The 26,540-nt window shown below is 35.1% G+C and overlaps 1 protein-coding gene across 1 annotated transcript in view; it reads right to left on the bottom strand.

The window, feature by feature from the left end:
• LOC123540563 (uncharacterized) overlaps positions 1 to 26,540 on the bottom strand; it is an 86,164-nt gene that overhangs the window by 16,734 nt on the left and 42,890 nt on the right. The window contains exon 9 of the mRNA XM_053525801.1: positions 22,812 to 23,075. Within this exon, the coding sequence (XP_053381776.1) occupies positions 22,812 to 23,075 (264 nt within the window). The remainder of the gene's footprint in view (positions 1 to 22,811; positions 23,076 to 26,540) is intronic.

Raw genomic sequence — 26,540 nt, 5'->3', positions numbered from 1 at the left:
AATAGAAATACTTTCTTTTCAAGAAGTTATTGCTGATTCTTCATCAAACTATATCTATAGCATTATAATAAGGTCCTCTCTGAATCCTATTCAAATGGGGGTGCTTGGCCCCTGTTATTGGCTGCTAGAGCAAAAACTAGAAATGTACTTACACAGCATCTTCCCATGAACCGCTCGATAGATTTTCATCAAATTAACTCTTTAGGATCAGTGTAAGGTCCTAATGTTTAAAATGGGAGTGCTTGGCTTCTTTCAGGGCCGATAGAGCTAAAAGATAGAAGTATGTTAAAACGACGTTTTAACATGAACTGCTTCATGGATAACTTAGTCTGTAGCATCATTGTTTCAAGTACCAAATATCAAAGCCTTTGGACAAGAAGATTTTCAAAGTTTTCCGCTATATAAGTCTATATAAACCATATGACCCCCAAGGCGGGGTCATATTTGACCATCGGAAGATAATTTGAACAATCTTGGTACAGGACCACTAGATGATGCTACATACCAAATATCAAAGCCTTTGGACAAGAAGATTTTCAAAGTTTTCCGCTATATAAGTCTATATAAACCACATGACCCCCAAGGCGGGGTCATATTTGATCACCGGGAGATAATTTGAACAATCTTGGTACAGAACCACTAGATGATGCTACATACCAAATATCAAAGCCGTTGGACAAGAAGATTTTCAAAGTTTTCCGCTATATAAGTCTATATAAACCATATGACCCCCAAGGCGGGGTCATATTGACCATCGGGAGATAATTTGAACAATCTTGGTACAGGACCACTAGATGATGCTACATACGAAATATCAAAGCCTTTGGACAAGAAGATTTTCAAAGTTTTTGGCTATATGTCTATATAAACCATGTGAGACCCAGGGTGGGGCCATATTTGACTCTAGGGAGGTAAGGATTTGAACAATCTTGGTAGAGAACCACTAGATGATGCTACATACCAACTTATAAAAGCCATTCGACCTTTGGATTCGGATAAGAAGATTTTTAAAAAAATCCTTTAGGTTGCCATGGCAACCAGAGTTCTGTATGGAATTCATTTTTGAACAGTTTTTAAAGAAGACCATCCAAGAAACATCCCTGTGAAGTTTTATGGTATAGGAGGAGATGTTGTTTAAAGGAAAGTGTGGACGGACGGAAGGTGAGCGATCACAAAAGCTCGCCTCGAGCACTTTGTGCTCAGGTGAGCTAAAAACTATGAAGGGGAGTAATGACATAAGAAAAATCTTTTAATGTCAAATACAAGGTCAGTGCCCAGTCTATCCATTAGGGTAATTAAAAAAACAAATCTTTTTATGTAAATTTTATTTGCTATATGAACCACCGTTCTCAAATTACAACCAAATAAAAGCAATAAAATGTAACTGACAGACAGACAGACAGACGAACAGACAGACAGAAAAATGGCGAAAATTGAATAAGGTGTATATTATTTGTATTGTCTTATCGCATGAACAATCTTTTATAAATGCAAAGACAGACGGAAGAACATACACCCAAATACACGAAATAAATACATATCTCTGAATAAGGTGTCATGTAATTTTAAAAGTATTTCCTGCAAATAGACGAAATGACGAACGGTATGAAAACAGCAAAAATACAGACTAAATTGCATATTTTCTGTATCATTTTCTATGAACGTATGTTTCATGAAAAAAACTCTTGTGCTTTTTAAGTTATATTAGTATAAGGATCCATGTTGTCAACTATTTTAATACTTGTTGCCGTAGAAACAAATCCCTCTCATGTAGCAACAAAGATAAAAAACAAACAATTTCTTTACTGTTCTCTTTTATCATACCTCTTTTCATTACAATGGCTATCACAGTTTTCACAGGACGAACTGCCTTTGCTTCCTCCGGGTACTACCAGTGGGAGACTTAGTTAATGTGATTCTGCACGTTTGATATACCAGGAGTGATGACGTAACGTCATTTATCCTGATAACGAAGAATACAGCCTGGACTCGGAATACGGAAATGAAAATCATTTTATGAACTAATGCCACATCGTGGGTAAATTTATAAAAAACGGACAAGTTACTGTCTTTCTTTAACCGTTTAACACTTTAAATCATTCCAAATACTGTCTTCAAAGCACTGACCTCCAGATCGTATTTCTCAAAGTTTAGAAGGCCTTGAAAGTTAGTTACTGACAGAATATAATATGTTATGGAAACATATAAGAATTAGTTGTTTTCACTACTTTTTCCATCAAAATTGAAAAAAAAAACGTTTGTAACAGGGTACCGGAGGTAAACTTGCCTCAACTATAAAGCTTCAAATACATATAACGAACGTTAAGTGGTGTATTGGTCAAATCACAGGAAAATTTTCATTGCCGTGGCGACCCGGGTTCGATTCCCAATTCTGGCATGTTTTTCTTGATTAGTCATTTTAAGATAGTTTAGAAACAAAACCCCATGTTCTAAAGTTTATAATATGACCAAACTTCAATTTTAAGAAAGATAATTTTTAGCCAAAATCTGGCGTCAGTGCCTTTAAAATTAACTCTCTTTTCGCAGGAAAAAATATGTTCGCCAAAATGTGAGCTAAATTGTGATATATTCTCCAATTATCTAGCAAAAAATAAAGCACAAGACCCAATCTATTTTATTTGCCGAATTTTCTAAAATATGTTCCGAAGTTTTGAAAAATTAATCAAATTCTACATTTTAGAAAATGTTTTGATCCGAACGTACAGAGCTACCTTAACATTAAATAAATATCAATTAATATAAATAACATATCACTTTTAAATCAGAAGATTTGGCACCCTGACTCGATGAAGTTGAAGATATATTGAGGATATTTATTTGTTTTGAGTGAATATGGAATATATCTCACTGAGAAGTGAGAAAATTTCATTTTTTTTCATGAGCGCTTAGCGCGAGTGAAAATGTGAACATTTTCTCACTTCAATTGAGGTGAGATATTCTATATTTACGAAAAACAAACAAATTTTCTTTTCATTTTATGCTTACTTACGTTGAGATATGCATTTTGAAACAAGTTTTAATCTCAGCGCAGGAAACAGACGCGCGTAAACGAACATGACTCCGGACCTTAGAAAGACGCACATGACATAAAGGTCAGAGACCACCAATTCAAAAAAGTACAGGGAACTTACTGGGAATGAGGTAAGCGTATACCTGGGAATAAGGTAACGTCTGTGCGTTCTGATTGGTCACTCATGTAAACAAACCTAGGAAGTGGTTATTTTTTCAAAATTGATATGTTTTCACTGCTTTTACTGTATTTTATTATACATTTTGACAAAATTTGCTACATTTTATGTATATTGAAAAAAGTTTTATCAAACGAATTTCTCCCGCCGCGTCAATGATGTAAACGGGGTCATCTCACTCATACGAAAATTACTTAAATAAAGTATCACTATTCATATGTTTTTCGTCTGATATTTTGGTAGAACTAAGATAGTTCTTGAAAAACTTGTAATTAGATATACATGTTTCGATGTATGGAAGGCCGTACACGCCATAATGTTACAATGTAAGTCTATGGGAAAACAATTGGTGGTCTCTAACCTATAATAGAACTAAAACATGACTTTCGTCGGAAGCCATCACAGGTAATGTGAATGGCCACAGAATTGTAAATGATGTAGAAAGATGTTTTCGTGCAAAAATAAGCGTGAAATATGAACTTTGTTTGAATTTTGGCCTCTTTTTTTAACAGGTGTGACCATTTTTATCTGACCTTTTGGGCCAAAAAGGAACTTTTTTTTTCTCTGTAATGTTAGAGAAAATCAAAATTTATGATTCTTTTCTTTTTTTGGGGGAATTCGTATTTCAGTTCCAAGTAAAATCCAGTGCAGAAACTAAAAATTGCCAGGGGAAAAATGCAATCTGAAGACAAAGGGGGAGAGTCTGGGCAATAAATCGACGGGGGGTGACCCAAATAAACATGCATTTTTTCTTTAAATGAACATATCTTGAGAAACTCGTAAGACATTTGGTAGGGGATTGTTTCACAATACACTGTAAAATTTGGGAAAAATGTGATACAAAACCCTTTTATGGGTCAGAAGCCCAACAATTCAAAAAGTCCCGGGGAACTTTGGGGAAAGAGGTAAGCGTTACCTGGAATAAGGAAGCGTGCGGTCTGATTGGTCGTCTGTAAACAACCCAGGAAAGTGTTTTTTTTTCAAAATTGATATGTTTTTCTCCCCTTTTACTGTTTTTTTATACTTTTTGACAAAATTTGTACATTTTATGTTTTTTAAAAAAATTTTTTATCAAACGAATTACAAGAAGTCTAGGGGAAAAAAATTTGGGTGATTCAACCCTAAATTTCCATTTCATCTTTTCTTGGCATAAGTTTGAAATTCTATAAGTAAAAAAATTTTGAATTGGAAATAACTATAAAGAACTAATGCGCTGCAATTTTCTTTCCTAAAATGACTTTTTTAAGCAAAAAATTTAAAAATTTATACACAAGTCAAGTAGATCGGCAAAGCTATAAATTTAATGATGATATGCGTGAGTGTATGGATTATAGCTCACTGAAAAAAAAATTTTTCATCTTTAGCTAAAATAAAAACAGTATTTCATCAGGTAGCATAAAAATTTTTTTCCGACATTATTGAAAATTTTTTTTGTCCTCTTTTCACGTAGGATCGGTTGATTTCTGTTCGAAAGGGGGTTAAAAATGATTGAAGTTGTCGCAATATTTTTTTTGATAACACCACCCCATGACCCTAATAACACCACGCTAAAACTAATTTTTAAGATTTTAATCATTTGCTGGAAAATTTTAATAAGATGAGAATTTTTTAAGAAAAATTTTTCGCTGAACTGTATTCCCAAAATCGTTCTTTTCCCCGCATGTCATGGTGAGATTATTCAAATATAGCGTACTAAATTATTGAATAATTTACTGGGGTAAAAAAGAAAGTGTTCATGAAAAACGTTTTCTTTAATAGATTATGCACAGATTATAAATGAAAAGTCGTTATATCAGGGAAAAATACCCCAGGGGGGGAGTGGCGCCGATTTTATAGGATTTTCATGGGTATTGTCCCCTAAAAATTAAAAAAAAATAACAATTAAAGGGAATATATTTTATCTTATACAAGTGAAGAAGTATTGCCGTGCAAAAAAAAAGTCCCTACTAGAAGCGATTAAGTATCTCAACTGCCGTTTAACCACACTGACACCAGACCAGAAAGAATATACCACTGTACATGTTATACCATACATCTAGGTATTCTACAATGATGCTAAAATCAAATTTTCCTAAATGTCAGAATATTGCATGCGTAAAAGGGAAACCTTTGCAAAGCTAAAATTTGCATATAAAAAACTACATTCGTTGGTGTTTTTTAAACCTTGGACATAAAAAATATTTAATTAAATTCTTTTCAAATGGGGGGGAAATATAAAAAATTTTAAAAAAATTTTTCCTTGAAGTAAAGTTATTTGAAGAAAATAACACTTTTTTTATACTGGTTCCATATGACACGTGAGCTTATGTTAAAATATTGTACAGACTTGGCAGGAAAAGGTCATTGTTGACTTTCAAGTCTGACCTTGACCTTTGATCTAGGGGTCTGGGTATTGCGCATGACAAGTCGTCTTATTATGGGGAACATTTGTGCAAAGTAATAGTAAAAAAGTAAAATACCTTGATGGATGAGAGAGTAATCTGACCTTGACCTTTAAGCTAGGAATATTGGTGATGTGTATTACATATTGTCTCTTATTGAAAATATTTGTCCCAAGTAATATCAAAACCCCTTAAGGGTGACTGTTAGGACCAGACAGGAAAATATCCCCTATTGACGTTTGACCTTCAGATTGACCTTGATCTCTGAGTAGGGGTCGGCTTTTTACGACGCATCGTCTATTATGGGAAAAACATTTGTGCCAAGTAATTTTAAAAATCCCTTGATAAAAGACGTGTAGGGGACCCCAAAAAACTGGGATGGCGGACGGAAGAAAAGTGCAGCCCCTATAGCCCCCGAAATGGGGTTCAGCAGTAGGGACTAAAACAACATTTTTTTTTTTTAAAAATTGTAAAATTACCGTACTTCTTTGTGAGGCAGCTTGCAGCCAAATATTGTTGAATACATTAACTTCTCACGAGATGAGAGTGCCGCGAGTAGAAGATGACAACTTGTTTGAAGGAAAATCGTCATTACACCTTAGAGAGGTTCTGGTCCCTTTTCAACAGGGGTTGGGATTAGGCGGCAGTGCCATAATTAGAAAAATTATGTATCCGTACTACTAGAGTAACTGCTTGAATCGAATCTAGTTGTTTTGGCAAATGACTTGTTTGAAGGACGTTTTTACAAGCGGGACGCAACATTGTCCCAAAGGCTTACCTTAATTCTTCACACAAAGGTTGGATAAAAATTGGCCAGATGGTCCTTTTTTAAATTGCAAAAGATAAAGGTAAGGATAGATTTTGGGAAGCCGAGCCCCAAAAAATCACCCAGAGCCACGCTTTTGCAAATTGGGCCCACAAGTCAATGATAATACAAACCTACTTACAAGTAGCGTATGGGGCCCGCCCTACGCCCTGATTACTTGGCAGGCCTCTGCCCCTGTATAATCTTTCTTGGTGCTTCTTCTTTTATCCTGGTCCCTGTAAATAAAATTGATATTTTATTGAGTTGGTGAATTTGTTGTGGAGTATGCAGGCTCTTCTGCACTGTGTGATTGCCTGGAGTATTGTGGTGCCAAATTGTTCGTTTTAATTGAAAATTCTCTCTTCTGTAATAATTTAAAATGCAATTTTGTACCCTCGTGGATCTCAAGAGGGGGGAAGTGAACGGGTAAAATTTAGATATTCCCCTTAATGCACAGGTTTCTTATACATTACTGTATCCTCTTGATCCATTTAAAACTACAAAAAAGAAGCGCTTAAAAAAAACAACAGGATCAAAGAAAATATGCAAATTTTTAAAACAGTTTTAATGTCAAAGCAGTTGGAGGTTGAAACAAAACTGTCTGATAGGGTGAATTTACTGGGGAATATCCACCCCTTGTACTGTAGGCGCTTTTTAACAATTTTAAATTTTTCTTGAACCTTATTGGGAAAGACAAAGTTTACGTCCAGGTAAGTTTCACGTGCGTCACAATATTAGTGTTTATGACGCCATAGTGTTTTGGGGAATATTTTTAAAAATGTCGCAATGGGTGGGGAAAAAAAAATACCTTACATGGTGCCTGTGAAAGGGCATTTTTTTTTTTCAAAACCTGGGGGCAGGGGGAAAATTTTACCCTCTAGTGTTGGGTTTTCAGTTAACGCTGTTCCTGGGGTTTGGGGGAAATGCCTTTTCTTTGATAAAAGGGCATGTAAAATATGTAATTTAAAGGGAAAAGCCCTTGTTTTTTTTCAAAACAAGACACACTGAATTACCGTTATCCCATGACTCAGTATCAATGAAAATTTCTAATAATTCTAAGAAAGATAAACTTTTGAATAAACTAAAAACTATATTTACCAGTTTCTTTGGGTCGCCCAAAAAGGATCAGTTCTTTTCTTTTTAAATTGTTAGGGGTATAGTTTAAATCTGTGTGCATGATTTAAAGTTTTGTATTGTCTTACAGAAAATAGTTACTTACGGGTTTTGGGTCTAAAAAAAAATAAATAAAGAACTAAAAATTTATAATAACTGTAACGTATAATAAAACAATATTGTTTTGGGTTTGGAACACCTCCCAGGGGACCTCGCCAAATCAAAAATTTGTTAATCTAACTATTGTCTTGTTTAATAAACGTGGCTCGTACAAGAAACGATTTTTCAAAGCCCAATTTAATCCTAATGTTCTGACCCTTAGACAATGACCTCAAAAACCCTTGCCTTGCAATGGGTTTCAGTCTTCACCAGTTGTATTTTGTTTGTGGTAATACTGTTCAAGACCCTTTTAAATCCTCGGGACACACTGAAAAACTTTGTTATAAAAAAACTCAATTTAAGGGGTTTTAAAAAAGTTTGGCTATGACAAAAAGGGTTTTCCAAAAATGAGTAATATTTTAAGACATCTAACCTTTTTCCAACCTTACCTTATAGATGGGAAAGGGGGATTGTTGCACTGCACCCCAAAAATTATACAAAAAAAAATAAATTTGGTTTAAAGGGAAAATGAATTTATGCCAAGGAAAGAAATTTTTGTTTGAAAAATGGTTATAAAATTTATTCCCAAAAAAAAAAAGCCCTACACGGTGAAGAAAAATTTAAACGTAACCATCTTTCTAAAAAAAATTTTTCTACAAAAACGTTTCATCTCGTGTGTTTCCCCTGCAAGTGTCCTAGAAAACGTTATTTTAAAAATGTATGTGGATATTTGTATTTTAGTGCATGCGATACTATCTCGGAGGTCCCCCCGATGAAATTTTAAATTGGTGCTCAGACAGAAACATACTTGACCTTACAAGCAAAAACAAACAAATTTTTCTTTTATTTGTTTAAAACCCATTCAAGTGTACATGCAGAACGTCAAGTATTTGGGCAGTACTTAAGAAATTGATACGACGGAGCTTTTTGTCTTTATTTTTGTTTTTTTTTTGTGTGGGTATGTTTGAAAAATTTCGGGTATTTATTTTCAAACCACTTTGCTTTCAAATGAAAAATTTTTAAAAAGTGAGCATATCAGTGAAAGCTTGTTTTTTTTCAGTAGTCCTAAAATGCATGGATTTCTTTTAATAATTTTTGTCATACTCATAAATAATCGGCTGTACCATTTACATTGCCGTCTGCTTCAGATGTATTTATATAGAGGATATTACATGAGTGTTTTTTCATATTGAATTATTAAACGAGTTAAAATAAAATGCGAGGCCGTGGGGGGGCTTTTTAAAAAATCTGCAAAAACGCAAGTTCTATAGTATTATGTAACATTCGGCAAAATGTGTGTTCTTCATTTGACGTATGTTAACAATCGTAGCCAATATCTCAATTTGACGTATGTTAACAATCGTAGCCAATACATGAATACTTAATTTGATATGTTGACACTCTCGAGCCAATATCTTTTTTGGACGTTGTTGACAATCGAGCCTATATTTAATTGCGTAGTTAACAATCGACCCAATATTTTAATTTTAGTATTTTTGCATCTAGCCAATTTTTTAAAAATTTTGACTTTTGTTGAAAATGTACCCAAAATCTTAATTTGAGTATTTGACAATCGTAGCCTTTATCTTAATTTTGACGTTTTTAAACAATCGTAGCCAATATTTTAAATTTTGATAGTTGAAATCGTAGCCAAATTTTTTTAATTTGAGTATGTTAAAAATCGTAGCCAATACTTAAATTTGACGTTGTTGCAATCGTACCCAAATCTTAATTTGACGTATGTTGAAAATCGTAGCCAATTTTAATTTTCTTATGTTGACAATCGTGCCTATATCTTAATTTTAGTATGTTAACAATCGTAGCCAATATCTTAATTTGACGTATGTTAACAATCGTAGCCAATATCTTAATTTGACGTATGTTAACAATCGTAGCCAATATCTTAATTTGACGTATGTTGACAATCGTAGCCAATTAGTACGTAGTTGTAGTCTCTGGAATGTTCGAAATACTTGACGTCATAGCTAGTGGCGAAAACAGAAGCAAGATTAGTATATGGAGTCGTGTCCCTTTAAAAAGAAACTGATTGGAAAGCAGAAATTTCTATTTAGATATAACACAATATGAAACAACTTACGAATCCTGCTCAGGTGTGACAGCTCTGCGTGGTTGATGTCTGTTGGATCTGTAGGATAGAATAACAATGTCGATAGTAATACGCGATACTATTTGCAGACATCAAAAGATTATTATGTCTCCCCCAGGAGACATATTGTTTTTGCCCTGTCCGTCCGTCCGCCCGCCCGTACGTCCACTTCTTTTCCCCGAGCAATAATGGAGAACCCATTTGACCTAAAAACCTTCAAACTTCATTGGTTTGTAGGGCTGCTGGAGTAGCGCCCCCTATTGTTTTTGGGGTCACCCCGCAAAGGTCAAGGTAAGGGCCTGAATTAAAACCTTTTCCCGACCCAAAAACAGAAACCCACTTGACCAGATTTTTAACTTCATGGGATGTTTGGGTCTGAAGAGTAGATCCCCCATTGTTTTTGGGGGTCACCCCCATCAAAGGTAAAGGGGTACGGGGCGAACAAAAAACCCTTTTTCCGTAAAATAACTGGGAAAACCCTTGCCCCGGAATGTTAAACTTCATAGGTGATTGTAAATGCAAAGTAGATGACCTCTTCGTTTTTGGGGGGTCACTCCATTAAAGGCACGGGGGCCGAACATTGAAAACCATTTCCGGTCAATAATTGGAACCACTGACCCAGTGGAAAACTTAATAGGTTTATTGGGTCGAAGAGAGATGACCCCAACGATTAGGGGGTCACTCCGTCAAAGGTAAGGTCACGGGGCCTGAACTTTTGAAAACCAGTAATACGAGAACCACTTGCCCCAAAATTTTTTAAAACTTCATGGATGTTGGGTCAGCGAGTAGATGCCCCCTAACGTTTTGGGGTCATCTGTTAAAGGTAAGGGCACAGGGGCTGAACATGGAAACCATTTCCAATCAAAATTTGAAACCTCCGACCCAGAATGTTGAATAGGATGTTTGGTTTGAGAGTAATGACCCCTAACGAAATGGGGTCACTCCGTAAAAGTAAAGGTAAGGGGGCCCTGAAATTGATAACCATTCTATCAATAACTTGAAAACCACTTGCCCCAGAATGTTGAAATTCTAGGTTTCTTTAAAATGCGGGGTTAGATGCCCCTATTGATTTTTGGGGTCTCTGTTAAAGGTAAAGGTCCCGGGGTCTGTTCTGAAAAAATCTTTTTTTTTGGAAATAACTTGAGAACCATTGCCCCTACAATGTTGAAACTTAATGGGAAATTGGAGAGAGTAGATGACCCCCATTTTTTTTGAGGTCACTTGATCAAAGGTAAGGTCCAGGGGCCCGAACAGTATGGGGAAAACCCCTAGGCCCTGAGTTTGAAATTTTTGCGGGGACTGGCAGCCCAAGTAGATGCCCTATTGAGCCAAACCCTCAGTGTCTTTTGATTTTTTCTCCTACCCCTATTGATTTTGCCTTAGGACTTGCATTGGGGGGGAAAGCCTTTTTTACAAAAACATTTTTTGTTAACTTTGAAAACAGAAATAGCGGTATAAAAAAATGCGCTCCTATTTCCCCTCCGAATCATACAAAAGGGAATAACCTAAAATTTCGTTCACATTACCTAATGACACAAATTTTTAATTTTTTTGAAGCGATTTAAACAAGTTACCGTTGTTTTGTTGTCAGTGGCAGCAACTGATGCACAACATGACCAGAACGAATACTAGACAAATTTTGGGAACAACACAAAAAAGTAACTATGATATGATAACGATACGAAATCTAGAAAAATTGAATGTAACGAACGACATAGTAGAAAAATGACCGTCTCCTAGGGAGCCAAAGTGATGCAATACGACATAGGAGACAATATGATGCGTACGAATACGTAGACAAAAATTGATAAAGTACGCTCGAACAATACGACAACGATACTCCAAGGGAGCCCAAAGTGATAGCGTACGAAAGGTAACAAATTGATAACGATACGCATCGTAGACAATTGCAAAGTCTCCCTAGGAGCCCAAAATTTGGTGAAAACGACAATAACAATATGTTAACTATAGTAACGACTATGTAGACAAAATTTTTAACGATAGACTAGGTGACAAAACGAAAAGATCCCCCAAAACGCAGAGCAAAACGCTACATAGACAATTGATAACGATACGACATTTTTCGACAATTCTATAAGATACGCAAAATGACATAAAGATGCGATGCGACATATGCAGAACAATTTGATAACGATAGAATAAAAAAAACAATATGATATCGACAACTATATAGACAATTTATAAAGATCGACATAGCGACAATTGCAAATTTTAACGATACGACATAAATAGACAAAATTTATAAAGTAGACTAGGGGAAACCAAAAGATAACGATACGTCATACGCAGACAAAATATAAAATACGTCATAGCAAAAAATATGAACTATACGACATAATAGAAAATTATGATAACCATTGACATAGGCAAACCCAAAAGATAACGATCGTCATAGCAGAATTGATAAAGATAGTCTAGAAGACAATTGATAACATACGACATATGTAGACAATTTTATAACGATACGACTAGGTAGCAATAGATATGATCGAATGGCAGAAATATGATAACGATACGCCAAAGGGGAAAAATTGATAACAAACGAAAAGGTAGACAATATGATAACATACGAATAGGTAGACCCAAATTTTAAACGACAAATACGTAAAAAAATTTATGACAATACGACATACGTTATAATTGATACGTACGAATAGATAGATAACTTGTAACGATCGACATCGTGCAATTTTATCACAAAACGGTGGGGAGACAATGTGAAAAGATGCGACAGGGTGAAATTGATCTCGATGCAACGAAAATAGACAATAAGATAAAGATCGACTCAGCAGCAAGTGATAATGAAAAAAATATAGTGCAAACGATTTGACATCGTAGAAATTTTGGGAACGTACAACATACGTGACAATTTTTTAACGATACAACTCGTAGCAAAATGATAACGTGGAATCGTATCAGCTTTCTCACGATACGAAAAGGGTAGACAAAATTTTTAAAAATTCGCATGATATAACAATTTAATTCTTGCATAAAAAACATGACCACACAAAATTTTTGTTTTCATTAAATTTTTTCAAAATTGGCCCGGTGATTTAGGGGAGATTTGTTTAAAGGAAGTTGCGGCGGGGCAGGCGGACGGGGGACGGGGGGTGGCGATTAAATCCCCTGGCACTTTGTGCTCAGGTGATTAATAAAAGGCAATAAGTAGTTTTGGTTTAAACATTGATGAATATGGATGGTGCAGCCTTTACGTGACGTCATAGGCATGCACGGGTGACATAGATATATCGATGCGAATGAAGAAGAAATATTAATATTAACCTTTAAAATATGTTCCGGGATTCTGAAAATCTTTGATCTTAGAAATAGTAGCTAGATTTTTTCAAAAAAAGGAAATTTACACAAAATTACTATTTTTTTTTTTTAGAAAGAGAGATGAAATTTTCTCACCCTTTATAAGGAATAAATTTTAGAGATTGTCCCTTTGTTCTAACGTGTTTTTACTTTTCATTCGAGGAAAGGATTCTACGCAACAAATAGGGCTTGTCAATTTATTTTCTCACCTTTTCGGTCATTTTACAAATTAAAGTTCTTGGGAAACATAAAAAATCAATATATTTACTTTGTACATTTTTTGCGTTTTCTACAAAACTAATTTTAAAATCTATTGTTTTCCTTCGCGTGTCCCTTGGGAGCACAAACAACTGTTTCTACAAAGCCCACTTCCCCCCCCAAACGCCACCACAACCGTCGAGGCACCAGTTGCAAACAAGTAGTAGGCCCTCAAAAACGATAAAAAAAAAAGAAAATTTTACCCGGTCAAAGAAGTTTACGCTTTGGTTGTTGTTGTTGCAGTTGTTGTTGTTTTTAGTTGTTTCCCGGGGAAATTAAAACCAAAAGTTTGGGGCCGGCGGGATTGCCCGTGTCTGTGGCTTTAACCCCATCCCACAAGTAGAAAGCAACAGCCCCGGGGTGAAAATAAAAATACTGTTGGAACACAGACACTAAATAGGGAAAAAGGTGCGGTAAAAACATTATGATTACGCAGTAGATTACGCATTATGGTTACAAATTATGATTACTCATTATGATTTAAGTGTTGATTGCAGCATAGTTACAGCATTATGGTTAAATTTATGTTAATCATTATGTTCAGTATTGATTAAGCGTATAATTACAGCTTTGGTTACAATATTTTGATTACAGCAGAAATTTTTACGCAGATGATTCGATAGAAATTACGCGTTTGATTAAGCTTTTGGTTACAATATTATGATTTTCAGCATATGATTACAGTTTTTATGATTAAAGCAGTTTTGATTTCAGCTTTGGGTTTAAAAATTTTGATTACGCAGAAATTTTTACAGCAGTATGATTACAGCATTTTCATAAAGTATGTTTTATGTGGGGGAAATAGGCAGTTATCGCGGAAATAGGGTTTTTACTGGTAAGAATTAGAAACACTGGTTTTGGGGTAACTGTCCCCGTTACATATCTGAATACGTTTTAAACGGCGTTAAACCCAAAACAAACAAAAAAATTTAATGGGTATGGTTACAGCAGTTATGGTAACAAAGGGTGGTCATTTGAGACCCTAAAGAATTTTTATATCTCAAACCCCTTGATAGTTTTTTTAAAAGAGTATTACGTCGACGTCATCGAAATTAAAAATGGGAAAAACAGTGGAACGCGGTCTTTTTTGTTGTTGGGTTTAAAGTCGCACGACACAATATAGGTCTAGGGACTTTCCAGTTTTATGGGGGAGGAAAAACCCAGGTGCCCCCTTGCGTTTTTAATCACGAGGGGCACCTGGGAAGAACCACCAACCTTCCGTAAGCCAGCTGGATGGCTTCCTCACATAAAGAATTCATTTTATCGAAAAAGGCAGAAAGACTGTTATTTTTGAAAAAAGGAATCATAAATATTAAAAAAATTACAAATACCCCAATCGGGAATAACTTGAACATGAAGTCTCTAGTGAGCAGGCCACGTAAACGTTGCAGTCGGCACCTATTGAGAAGCATGCACCAGTGGACGATGTACCGTCGCAGGTTGGATTTCTATTGGTGGCCAAATAGTCTATGTCAGTCGGAGCTAGGGAACCTGTTGGATACATAAAAATGAAGTATTGTACGGTTACTGATTACTAGATTCCTGATAGCTTGAATAGATTTTAATGTATATCTACTAATAAGTAATAACTTTAATTTTTGGTAATGCTTGTTAGAAAAAACATAGTCCACTATAAACATGTACTCATATAGTTGTTTATCAAGTGAGATATACCATTTGAAAATATCGTAATTTATAATTCATCCTCAACATTTCTTACTTAATCTTTCAAATAAATGAATAGATTTTTATAATTTGTGCATTTACAATCCTTCCTATTGGTATAAACAGAGTCGCATAATTAATGATAAAACTTCGTATTGACTTGTGGGCGGATCAGATGTTCCAATGCGTGTTAGGTGCAAGCCGGATTTAGAAGAACCACTGACGTTTTGAAAGTCATCTGGAAGCTATCGTCTGATGAAAAACAATCTACATCCAAAGCGGAGCATCTAACACACAACGGCGAGCAGAAATTGATTCGAAGCCTGCGACTATAACCGGATTTGGAGGTATCAAATCTAAGATGTAGTGATATAAGAGATATTTACCCCAAGTGCCACTGCAGCAGTTTGGGGCGCGGTGAAGTATACGATGGGGAGGAAGTTGGCCCCATTTTCATTCCCCCCTAAAATTGCAAAAAAAAACGTAATTAAGGTATTAGACCCCCAAAATAGTACCTCCTTTTTATAAAATTCAATCCAAGATTTTTTAGTGTTTTTTTATTTTTTATATTTTTTAAATGTATTTTTTTTGGGGGGGGGGGCGGGGGGGGGAAGGGGAGGGGGGGTGGGGGGGGGGGTCTGCTTTTTTCCCCCGACTTTTTATTGGGTTATCATACAAAAAATTTTTAAAATTTTCTTTCAAGCGTTTCTTGTGTTATAGTGAATTTACCTTGAAACCCAAGGGGTAGATTAACATCTTTAAAAATACTGAGTTTGATGCGGCCCCAAAATAGTTATTTCGTTTTACTCTTAAATTTAAAATTGTGGGAAAATGGATACGTTTTACTTTGCCCAAAAGGGTTTTTTTTGAAAAAGTAGCATAATTTTAAAAAATCCCCAGACCGGCTTTTTTTTTTCAAGTTTGAGTAAAAAAAAATTTTTTTCTCATTAAAAACCCTTTATTGAGGCACCCCGAAATTTGAAACGTCTTATTGGCTTTAGGAAAAGTTAAATTGTACAAAATCTATAAAAAAAAAAATACCGGGACAGTAAAGGTTTTTTTGAAAAATTGCAAATAAAGCGAAACATTGTCAACTTCAAAAATTTTACCAAGGGAAAAGCCTTTTTTTAAAAAATTACTTTAGGGTCCCAAAACCTTAAAGTGACTTTATCACTTATAAACACGGGGTTGGCGTAACACAAATAAGGCTTTCTTTATCATAACTTTGTTGAATTAATCAGCTGATGAATAAATTTAATATTTCTATGTCTGATTTTCTCCCGGCAGGGAAAACTCTGAAAAAATTTTAAACCGGATTAATGCAGTTTATTTTGTGATGGTTTGCGGTTTGCATGTTTAACTATCATGTCTAGGAACATAAATGAACATGTCCTGCACTGTGTTTAGTCGTTCTAAAGATATAAACATATTATGGTATGAATTTGAAAAATTCGGTATCATAAAACATGAGAATGCCATTTGAATTGCCTATCTAGTTGGCCATTAGGAGTAAAACGTTAGTCAGTGCGGAACCCACCCGTTTTTTTTGTTGACCCCCAAAGAGGTAAAACTTTAATGCCAGCACCTTCTTTCTGCCGATCTTTATCAGATTTTTTGAAACAAAAACCTCGAATCTTGTGGGAAGTTAATAAAGGACCCTTGCACTATTTTCTCCCTCTAGTTCTTCCCCTTTTTTTGCCAAACTTAACAAATCAAATTTAATATTAACACTCAAAATTTTTTTCTACCAGATTGGTTGGTTATTAAGTTACAAAAATGTAAAAAAACCTTTTCCCCTCAGTGTCATCTATCAAAATTGTGTCATTCAATTGCTTTTTTATTGAAGGTTTTGTCAGAAAACCCCACCATTTTTTTTTACAAATTCCCTTTTATAAAACTACGAGAAGACCTTTCCTAGATAGAAATCAACCAAGCAAAATAAACGACAGATTCGTCCCGGGTGGGTTGGAACTCAACGAAACAAAGTAAACGACCCCCCCCCCGGGGGTCGGGTCGGGGTGAATCTGAACCCCCCCCAAACCAAGCAAAAATAACGACAGATTCCGGTGCGGTCGGGTCTGGGGAAATCAACCAAGCAAACATCGAGGATTCGGGGCGGGGTGGGGTTTAACTTTAACCCAAACAAAGTAACGACAGAGGTGGGGTGGTCGGTTTATGAAATGTATCGAAAAAGCAACATTTTTCTACCCCATTAAGCGGAATGTTTTAATGTAAAGTTTATGGAATCAGTGATCCAAATTGACAAATGGCAATAACATCATTAAGTACAAGCATGACGCCCCCTAGCAAGATAGGACTGTAAAATGTATATATTTTAGAAGTTCCTCGAAGCAGGCCAACGGCAATTACATTCGGAATGCAGGTTTTTATGGCTGCTTAATTAATTCTATACAGATATTAAGGTGGTGCAAGTTAAATAATTTGACTAAGAAACAAATAAAAAATAAACAAAACGAAAAAAATAACCGTTGACATTTCATCATTACCGTTAAGGGAAAGACGCTTAACAAACAAAGAAACTGTTACCTAATTAAAGGATTAAAGGCAGTTTCTCTAATTGGTAAGATTTAGATGAACAACTTTATATATGCTCTTAAATGTCTGCATTAAGTTTGATAACCTTGTATGTCATAATGGAGCCGCACCATGTGAAAACCAACATAGTTCATTTCCGACCAGCATGGATCCAGACCAGCCTGTGCATCCGCGCAGTCTAGTAAGGATCCATGCTATTCGCTTTCAAATCCTATTGCAATTAGAGAAACCGTTAGCGAACAGCATGAATCCTGGCCAGACTGCGCGGATGCACTACGTTGGTTTTCTCATTTTCTCATGTTCTTGCACATGACATATCATCATGTCATGCTGATGACTGCTACCAAGCTGGGTTTTTTTAAAATCCGTCCGTGGATAACAATTTTGCTACCAGCGGACAATCAATAAAGAGAGATAATTCAATAAGATGGATTGATTTAAGAGGCTGTACGCAACATATTGTCCCATGTCTTGCTAATCAATGGTCATTTCGAAATCCATCCATGCATGAAAAAGTAACAGACCGGGCACGAAATCGGGATGGGCATTCAATAAATGGAGTTCATTCAAAAAGAAAGACTGATACATTTTTATGGTCTTGCACGCCACACATTGTTATGTTATACTGATATTCTGTGCAAAATCTTTTGCAATCCATCCATAAATAACAAAGTTACAGACCGGACACAAAATCGGGAAGGGCATTCAATAAATGGAGTTCATTCAAAAAGAAAGACTGATACATTTTTATGGTCTTGCACGCCACACATTGTTATGTTATACTGATATTTTGTGCAAAATCTTTTGCAATCCATCCATAAATAACAAAGTTACAGACCGGACACAAAATCGGGATGGGCATTCAATAAATGGAGTTCATTCAAAAAGAAAGACTGATACATTTTATGGTCTTGCACGCCACACATTATGTTATACTGATATTTTGTGCAAAATCTTTTGCAATCCATCCATAAATAACAAAGTTACAGACCGGACACAAAATCGGGACAAACAAACGAACGGACTTTTGAATCCTCATATCCTAGCTCGTAAGATGTTCTTATATACAATTGATCATTTCGTGTTTCAGATGGCCTCGTTTTCAAAATAGTGCAACCGGAAGTACCATGTTATAATATACAAAAATGTATCAAAGTAAAGTTTCTGTAAACCCTTCATGCCATTTTTGGCAAGCAGAAACAGTAGAAGAAAATTCACATAATAGTCCACGGTCATTCGTAATCCCGCTCGAAAGTAGTTGAGAAATATAGCCAGATATACCAAATTATTCCTTGGTCCAAGACAAAAATAATATGTATGTATCTCTTCTGGGGACCGCGACTGGATCCGGAAATGACGTCATCAATATGGCGACCGTTTACGAAAATAATACTGCTGAATAATGATTGAAAATATTAGTAAAATTGCTTATAATATCGAATATGATGTTATTAAACAAGGCAATTGGACATATCAAATATATTATTTTTGCACTTTCTCAGTAGAAAGTATATTTAAGTTATTTTAGTTGTTTATTTTGTACCCCACCCACCTAATTTACAATGCATTTTTACATATCGCTTCTACCTCTTGAAATAAAATATTTTCGACTAATCTTATGGCGTTGAATCTGAAATAAGATTATTTCCAAACGTTACAAGAAATATAACATACAATAAGGGAAAATACGTTATTAATATCTGGTTTTAATCAGTACCTAGAAGGAAAGGATTTTGTCGAAAATCCAATACAAATCAATGTCGGCACAAGTAATTGTCTATGCTGTTATTATTAGAACATGTGCATATTACATGCATTGTTTGCAATTTTATTTAAACAAGATTTAAGTACGATCAAGACGACTATGCCGGTGGAAATTTAACAGATATTTTCTTGAAGTTAGATTCATAATAGTCGACTTAATTACTCAGAATTACTGGTAAATCATATGCATTCAAACTTGACATCAACACTGAAAGCGTTTTACTTAATTCGTCTTCAGCTCCGCGATAACAAAAGTATCTATAAACAATATTATTTATCAAACCTGCATTTAAACGTTTATTATGGGCTTTCCGTAATTATGTTTAGCTAATTGTAGGAGGAGGGGCATCAGGGGCATGGGATAATCATTTCATTTTCTTTCTTTCATCATTCTTTCTCTGAAACTGAAAATATTTCTCAACAGATCCGATTTGTGATAAACTCTGATTCATGTTAATGCAACGCATCTTTGAACCGTAAAACTCTGCAGCAATGCATGTATAGGTAAGAACATGATAAATACATGAACTAAGTAAAGCCAATAGACAGAAAGCTTAAAACGTAAAATAAAGGAACGTAGTGCGACAAAGCCTTGGAACGGTCAGTTGCAAAACAATGCTGGTGTGCTTAAACAGTAGTTTGGCAATAATGCTCACACTCTATATCTCCACCATATTCCAATGTTATAGAACATTATACGTAAACTTAATCCCCGAACTGCTGAGTGTCTTATTCAGACTGAGGGCACACTATTAATTGAAACACAAAAAAATGATCCAGTAAATATTTACATTAAATACGTAAATAGCCTCTGGTCCTTTAGTATTATGAAGTTCGTTAAATATCATTATAATATAATTCAGCTTAAGCTGGTGCTAAAGGGCATGAGATTTTTTTTTTCACCTTTCTAAACCTCTCAGGAACAAACTTAGTCAAACCAAGTCTTCTATTATCTTGATTATTTGCGTTCTATACATTCAAGGAATCTTTTTAAAGCTTTTAACAAATCATTTGCGCATGTTCTCCATGCCGTTACAGAAAGCAGAATACCAGCAGAACATTATTAAGGATCCGACAAATCAGGAAAGTAGAAAAATATCAAAGCAACTCAGCAACTCGGCCTTTAAGAACCACCAGTCATGGCGTGGTCCACCTCTTTCGTTGGTCACGATCAAAGAGGAAAGTGTAGCATCAAGCTGGCAAAAGAATGAACACCGAATATGCAACATATCTCCAAATAAGAGGGTCAGAACCGCATATGATAAAACATTTCATCATTTGTGAAAATTTTCATTAAAATTGATAAATAACTACTGTTTTGATGCACTTAGTAATCGAAGTGTTTTTAAATTGCTATTAAACTTTTTAAAAAAATAACCCACATAAGTCTGAATTACAATCGTGAAATTTAGTAGAATATTCTTGCACTTGATAATAGGAGTATATCTGCAAAAGGATAACGTTCATTGAATTCTTGAAAGTCGCTCTTGCAAATATATGAAGATTATATAAAAGTTAAGGAAAGTGTATTTATTAAACGTCGCATATAACCGACAACAACATGACCTACAGCTGATTGTGACAAACTACGTATCTAGTAACAGATAGTTATCTAAGCTGATATACTTGCAGAAGATTGTATGGGGAACATCCCCATCTGAATAGAGAAAAACTCCAGTAAATAAACTTGAAAGTGTAAATCAATTTAAGATATGGAGATATATCAATCCCAAGCGATGCAGTATTGTAGTCTTTGAATTGTTAGTTTCATTTAATAACTACACCTCCCTGACATAAAAAAATGTCAATTATTCGAGCAACAACTGACTGTTTGTATTTGAAAACTTCATCAAGAATTATTTTTCATATAGTAGCCACATATAACTATGTTTAACGTTTTCTAAATCATACGACAAGCTAGGTAGAAGTAGTTCTCATGGATTACTTATTATCTCTCGAAAAACTGCATTCCCTTACCGGACATCGTTTAATACGGAGATGCTTTGACAATCTGCCTCACACGTTCACATGGAACTTATTTTTAGCAATGTTACAAGCAGAAAAAGGCTTAAGTGAAATTAAATACACAAGAAAAGGCGTTTAATGAAAGCAATTATTTTGTAATTCATTGGATTATTTGGTAAATAAGTATAAAGAGTAAATGAATCATATGAAACGATGGAAAGCACACCCTGTAATTGCTGGATTTTAATTTTTCTGGGAAGGTTTTTTTTTCAGAATCTGCATATACTTTGTCGCAATATTTTTTTTACATGAGGTAAATATCAGTTCGACATGAAGTTATACGATTTAATATATTAGAAGTGGTACATGTATTAGAGGTTAGATTATCTATGAAACGAGCATAATCTAATTGTATATGCAATTAAGGAATCGAAAATAATATTGCTGATCATATATGCGAGCTTTGCTTGAAAATACAAATGAAGGGATGTGATAAGTGACCAAATCCTGTTCACTGGAAGGACTCAAGGTGTAGTTTTAAGTATTATAAATTTTCTTCTGCAAAACATAAATATACTGTAGCGCTAAACGACGATGACATCATAGACCACTAGTATGCTGGACAAAAACATTCTTAGAGAAATCTTCTGATGATTCCTTACGTAGACGTCTTTAACTTAGTTTTACTGGGAAGTATGTATTAATTGATTGGATTTATCAATTTCAATAGGAGGATTTGCACTACGAAATACTTTACAACAAGCTGTAAATGCATTAGAAAAAGCATTCTTAAAATTGTAACAGGTATTTTTTCTATTGATTTTGAGTTCTGACCACAGTGTCGGGGCATTTAGCTGAACTGACACACTGATACAGATAACAAGGATATATAGATACATATAATTATGCTAATCGACTATTGTAGTGATAGATTATCAGACTATTTCTATTTTAAATCGAACATACTGCGCCATTAAACAGGCATTTGCTCACTTAATATCGTTATTCAGTCGTTTTCGTCATTTTTTTATATTTATGGATATTTGTTTTTCATTTTAAACATATGAATTCCATCCTTTTCCATAAAAGTGTTTTATCTGCTAGAATAAGCATTACCTTCACTAAATATATCAATTTTGCAATCATAACATAGTTTTCAAAGACGTTGTCACCTGTAATTATTCAGCAGCCTACGTTTTTTCAATTTTTCTTAAGCCGCCATATTTATGACGTCATAATTTTTTCCAGTCGCGTGTCTGGAAAGAGAAACATGGGAAATTACGATAACTCACTTCAATCTACAATGTGGGATAGGTCTCTATATTTCTCAATAATTTTCTCACGGCGGCCCATATTCCCACAAATTGACATGCACTAAAACACACGTTGATCACTTAAATTTGAAAGAAGAAATGTAAATACAATCCAGGTCATTTATATATGTGCTTGCATACTATTAAAGAATCAAAATGACGCATGTACGAATCAAAAATCTTAAAGCGCACATGTAAAATAATGACAAACTATATTCAAGAAATAAACAAAATGCTTACAGAAATTGTCACGGTCACTTGTGCGCAAGCGCTCTTTGAGGCTCCGTTTATATGGCCGGAATCTTTACAACAAGCCGTCAGTACGACAGTTACAGGATACGCACTGCTGCCGTCAATGTCGTAGTCGGTGTTAAACGTCATGATGCCAGAAGAATCCACAGCAAAACGGTCGCTATTGTTCACAGATGTAAACTCGTAAGTCGTAGTGTCACCACTGTCTTCATCTGTACATACAAACCCCGGATCAAACGACACACTTCCTTTCTAAAAAGCCATAATACATCAGGTATTCCGAATGGAGTGAAGAAAATAGTGTTCGAGAATGCGGACTGTTCTAAATATAACCTGGTGCAGACATAATAGTCACGTCATATATACGACAATCGCAATCCGGTCTCGGTCCCTATCGAGGTTAAAGGTCAGTAATTCAAATCCTTCTTTGTTTCATATAAAAACGACAACTTCAGGTCATCTATACGTATCTTTAGAGAACATCACTTTTTCCTACACCTATTTTTCATGGAAGTTCTATCACATATTAACGAAAAAATGAAAAGAAAATAGGGGGTTGTGTAGTTCCTAGTGAAATGCCAGTCAGTTGTGGTCTGCTACCCTAAAATGGCGCATATTTGCTCTCGTAGCTGATCACTACCAAATAGAATGTAAGCCTCCGCTGGTCTAGTCAGAGGTAGTCCAAATATAAATAGTACTAATCATTTTTTTCCTTTCATAGTGCCTTTTCTACACAGCAACGTGTTTACTTTTACCCTGAAGCGTTTTAGTACGTTGCAATCTATCGAAATCGGCATGTTCCTATTGCATGCTGGGTAAAAATGGCGGCGTAAGAATTTAATGTCTCGAAGGGAAAAATTGAAAGAAGCGAAAAGAAGTACATTGTAAATTCAGCGGGTTGTATTTAGCGGACAGTAGTTTTCTCATATAAACGTTAACATCCCTTTTTCTTTTTGATTTTCTAAAGTAGCGATTTAGTTCTTTATGGGAATATAAGTCCTTGAAAATCTAATGGGCCATAAAATGTCAAAAAAGCGTTATGAAGTAAGTGGATTTTATATGAAATAAAGAACAGTCAGATTAAGTGGTGTTCAGCCTCGTCCGCGCAATAATCACCTACTTCCGGTATCAATCTGAAAAATTTGCCATGTGGGGTGTATGAACATGAAAACTATCTCATTTCATGCAAAGTGTATTTCTAAAAATAAAAAACGAATATGCGCAAAATGGGAAAAATAGGATCTATTTATTATGGACTTCTTTCGACTGTACCATGGAAGCACATATTCGACCGAATTACTGACCTTATTTCTCGAGACTTTTTCTAAATGAATGTGCTTCTATTTTGTGTAAATGCTCGATGGTATTATACATGTATCAGTATTATGGATTTTATAGGTCATTCGGTCTCATTTATGTTATGCTACGTCTAGCTTTTAGTTTATACTAATTTATAAAGCTCGATTGTGATGAAAGCTTCAAGCTTACTGGGACCACTCTCGAATTTGAACCAAAACGCAATCCTTAAAAATTGGTCTGGTGTCTGAATTCATTTATTTCCAATTTATCTTGGTTGCGTAACCACAGGAAAAGGGAAGTGATGATTTCTTAAACTTGCATTTCTAACGAATTTCATTACAGCTAAATGTCCGCAGCTGTAATTATTTCAGAGAAACTACTGAGGCACAGTCCTCAACTCTAATTATTACAGAGAAACTATTGTGCTTCAGTTCGCATCTCTGATTATTACACAGAAATATTGTGCCTCAGATCACAACTCTAATTATTACATAAAGAATATAATGTGCCTTTAATCCGCATTTCTGATTATTACATAGAAACTACTGTGTCTCATTCCAGAACTCTAATTATTACAGAGAAAGCACTGTATCTCAATTACAAAGAAGCTACAATGCCACATCCCACAGCTTTAATCATTACAGAGAAACAACTGTGCCTCAAAACAGATACACTGCAGTGCCTCAAGACACAACTCTAATTATTACAGAGAAACTACAGTGTCACATCCCACAACATTAAGTATTACAAAGAAACTACTACGCCTCATTTACAATAACTTTAATTATATCAGAAAAACCAAAGTGCCTCAATTACAGAGAAACTACTGTGCCGCATCCCAAAACTTTAATTATTATAAAGAAGCATTTGTGCCTCAATTTGTATCTCTGATTACTATAAAAAAAACTACTGTGCCACACTCAACAACACTAACTACAACAGAGAAACTTCTGTGCCACAGTCAATAACTCGAATTATTACAGAGAAACTACTGTGCCTCAATCCGCATCTCCGATAATTACAGAGAAACCACAACTTTAATTATTACATAGAAACTACTGTGTCGCAATTCGAATCTTTGATTATTGCAGAAATTTCTGTGCTTTAATCACCAACTCTAACTACTGGTAATTATTACAGAGAAACTACAGTGCCACATTCCACAACTAATTATTACAAAGAAACTATTGTTCCTAAATCAGCATCTCTTATTATTACAAAGAAGCTACTGTGCCTTAATTCAAATCTCTATTTTTTACAGAGAAACTATTTTGCAACTGTACACAACTCTTAATTACTACAGAGAAACTACTGAGTCCCAATCTCTTATTATTTAAGAGAAACTATAGTGCCTCAATCACTTAATATTACAGAGAAACTGCTCTGCCTAAATTTGCATTTCTGATTAATACGGAAGCTTCTGTGCTTCAGTCTGCTCTTATTAGCTCATCTTATTTTTTGAAAAAAAAATAATGAGTTATTGTCATCACTTGATCGGCGTCGGCGTCGGTGTCGGTGACGGCGTTGCCTGGTTAAGTTTTATGTTTAGGTCAGCTTTTCTCCTAAACTATCAAAGATATTGCTTTGAAACTTGCAACACTTGTTCAATATATATAGCTGCATGACCCTGTACAGCAATAAACATAACTACATCCTACTTTTTGCAAGAATTATGGTCCCTTTTGGACTTAGAAAATATGAGATTTCTTGGTTAAGTTTTATGTTTAGATAGACTTTTCTCCTAAACTATCAGATATTGCTTTGAAACTTGCGGCACCTGTTCACCATCATAAGCTGACCCTGTAAAGCAAGAAACACAACTCCATCCTGCTTTTTGCAAGAATTTTTGACTTAGAAAATCAGATTCCTTGGTTAAGTTTTGTGTTAAGGTCAGCTTTTCTCCTAAACTTTCAAAGCTTTTGCTTTAAAACCTGAAATACTTGCTAAACCTGCACAACAAGATACATAACTCCATCATGCTTTTTTGCAAGACTTATTGCCGCTTTTGGACAGATTTCTTGGTTAAGTTTTATATTTAGTTAAACTTTTCTCCTTAACTATCAAAACTATGGCTTTGAAACTTGTAACAGTTGTTCACCATCATAAGCTGACAGACACTGTTCAGCAAGAAACATAACTCCATCCTGCTTTCTGCAAGAATTATGGCCCTTTATGGACTTGAAAAATCATGAGTAGGACAATATTTCTATTAAACATAATGATAACAACGATGCTACTGTCCCTCATTCCGCAGCTGTAATAATAGCAGCGACACTACTGCCAATCATTTCGGAGCTGAAATAATAACAGCGACACTACTGTTCCTCATTCCGCAGCTGAAATAATCACAGCGACACTACTGTAGCTGAAATAATAACAGCGACACTACTATCCCTCATTCCGCAGCTGTAATAATAG

Source organism: Mercenaria mercenaria, chromosome 16 (genome assembly GCF_021730395.1).
Source record: "Mercenaria mercenaria strain notata chromosome 16, MADL_Memer_1, whole genome shotgun sequence".
In the NCBI taxonomy this organism is placed as follows: Eukaryota; Metazoa; Mollusca; class Bivalvia; order Venerida; family Veneridae; genus Mercenaria; species Mercenaria mercenaria.
This window is presented reverse-complemented; position numbering and strand designations above follow the sequence as displayed.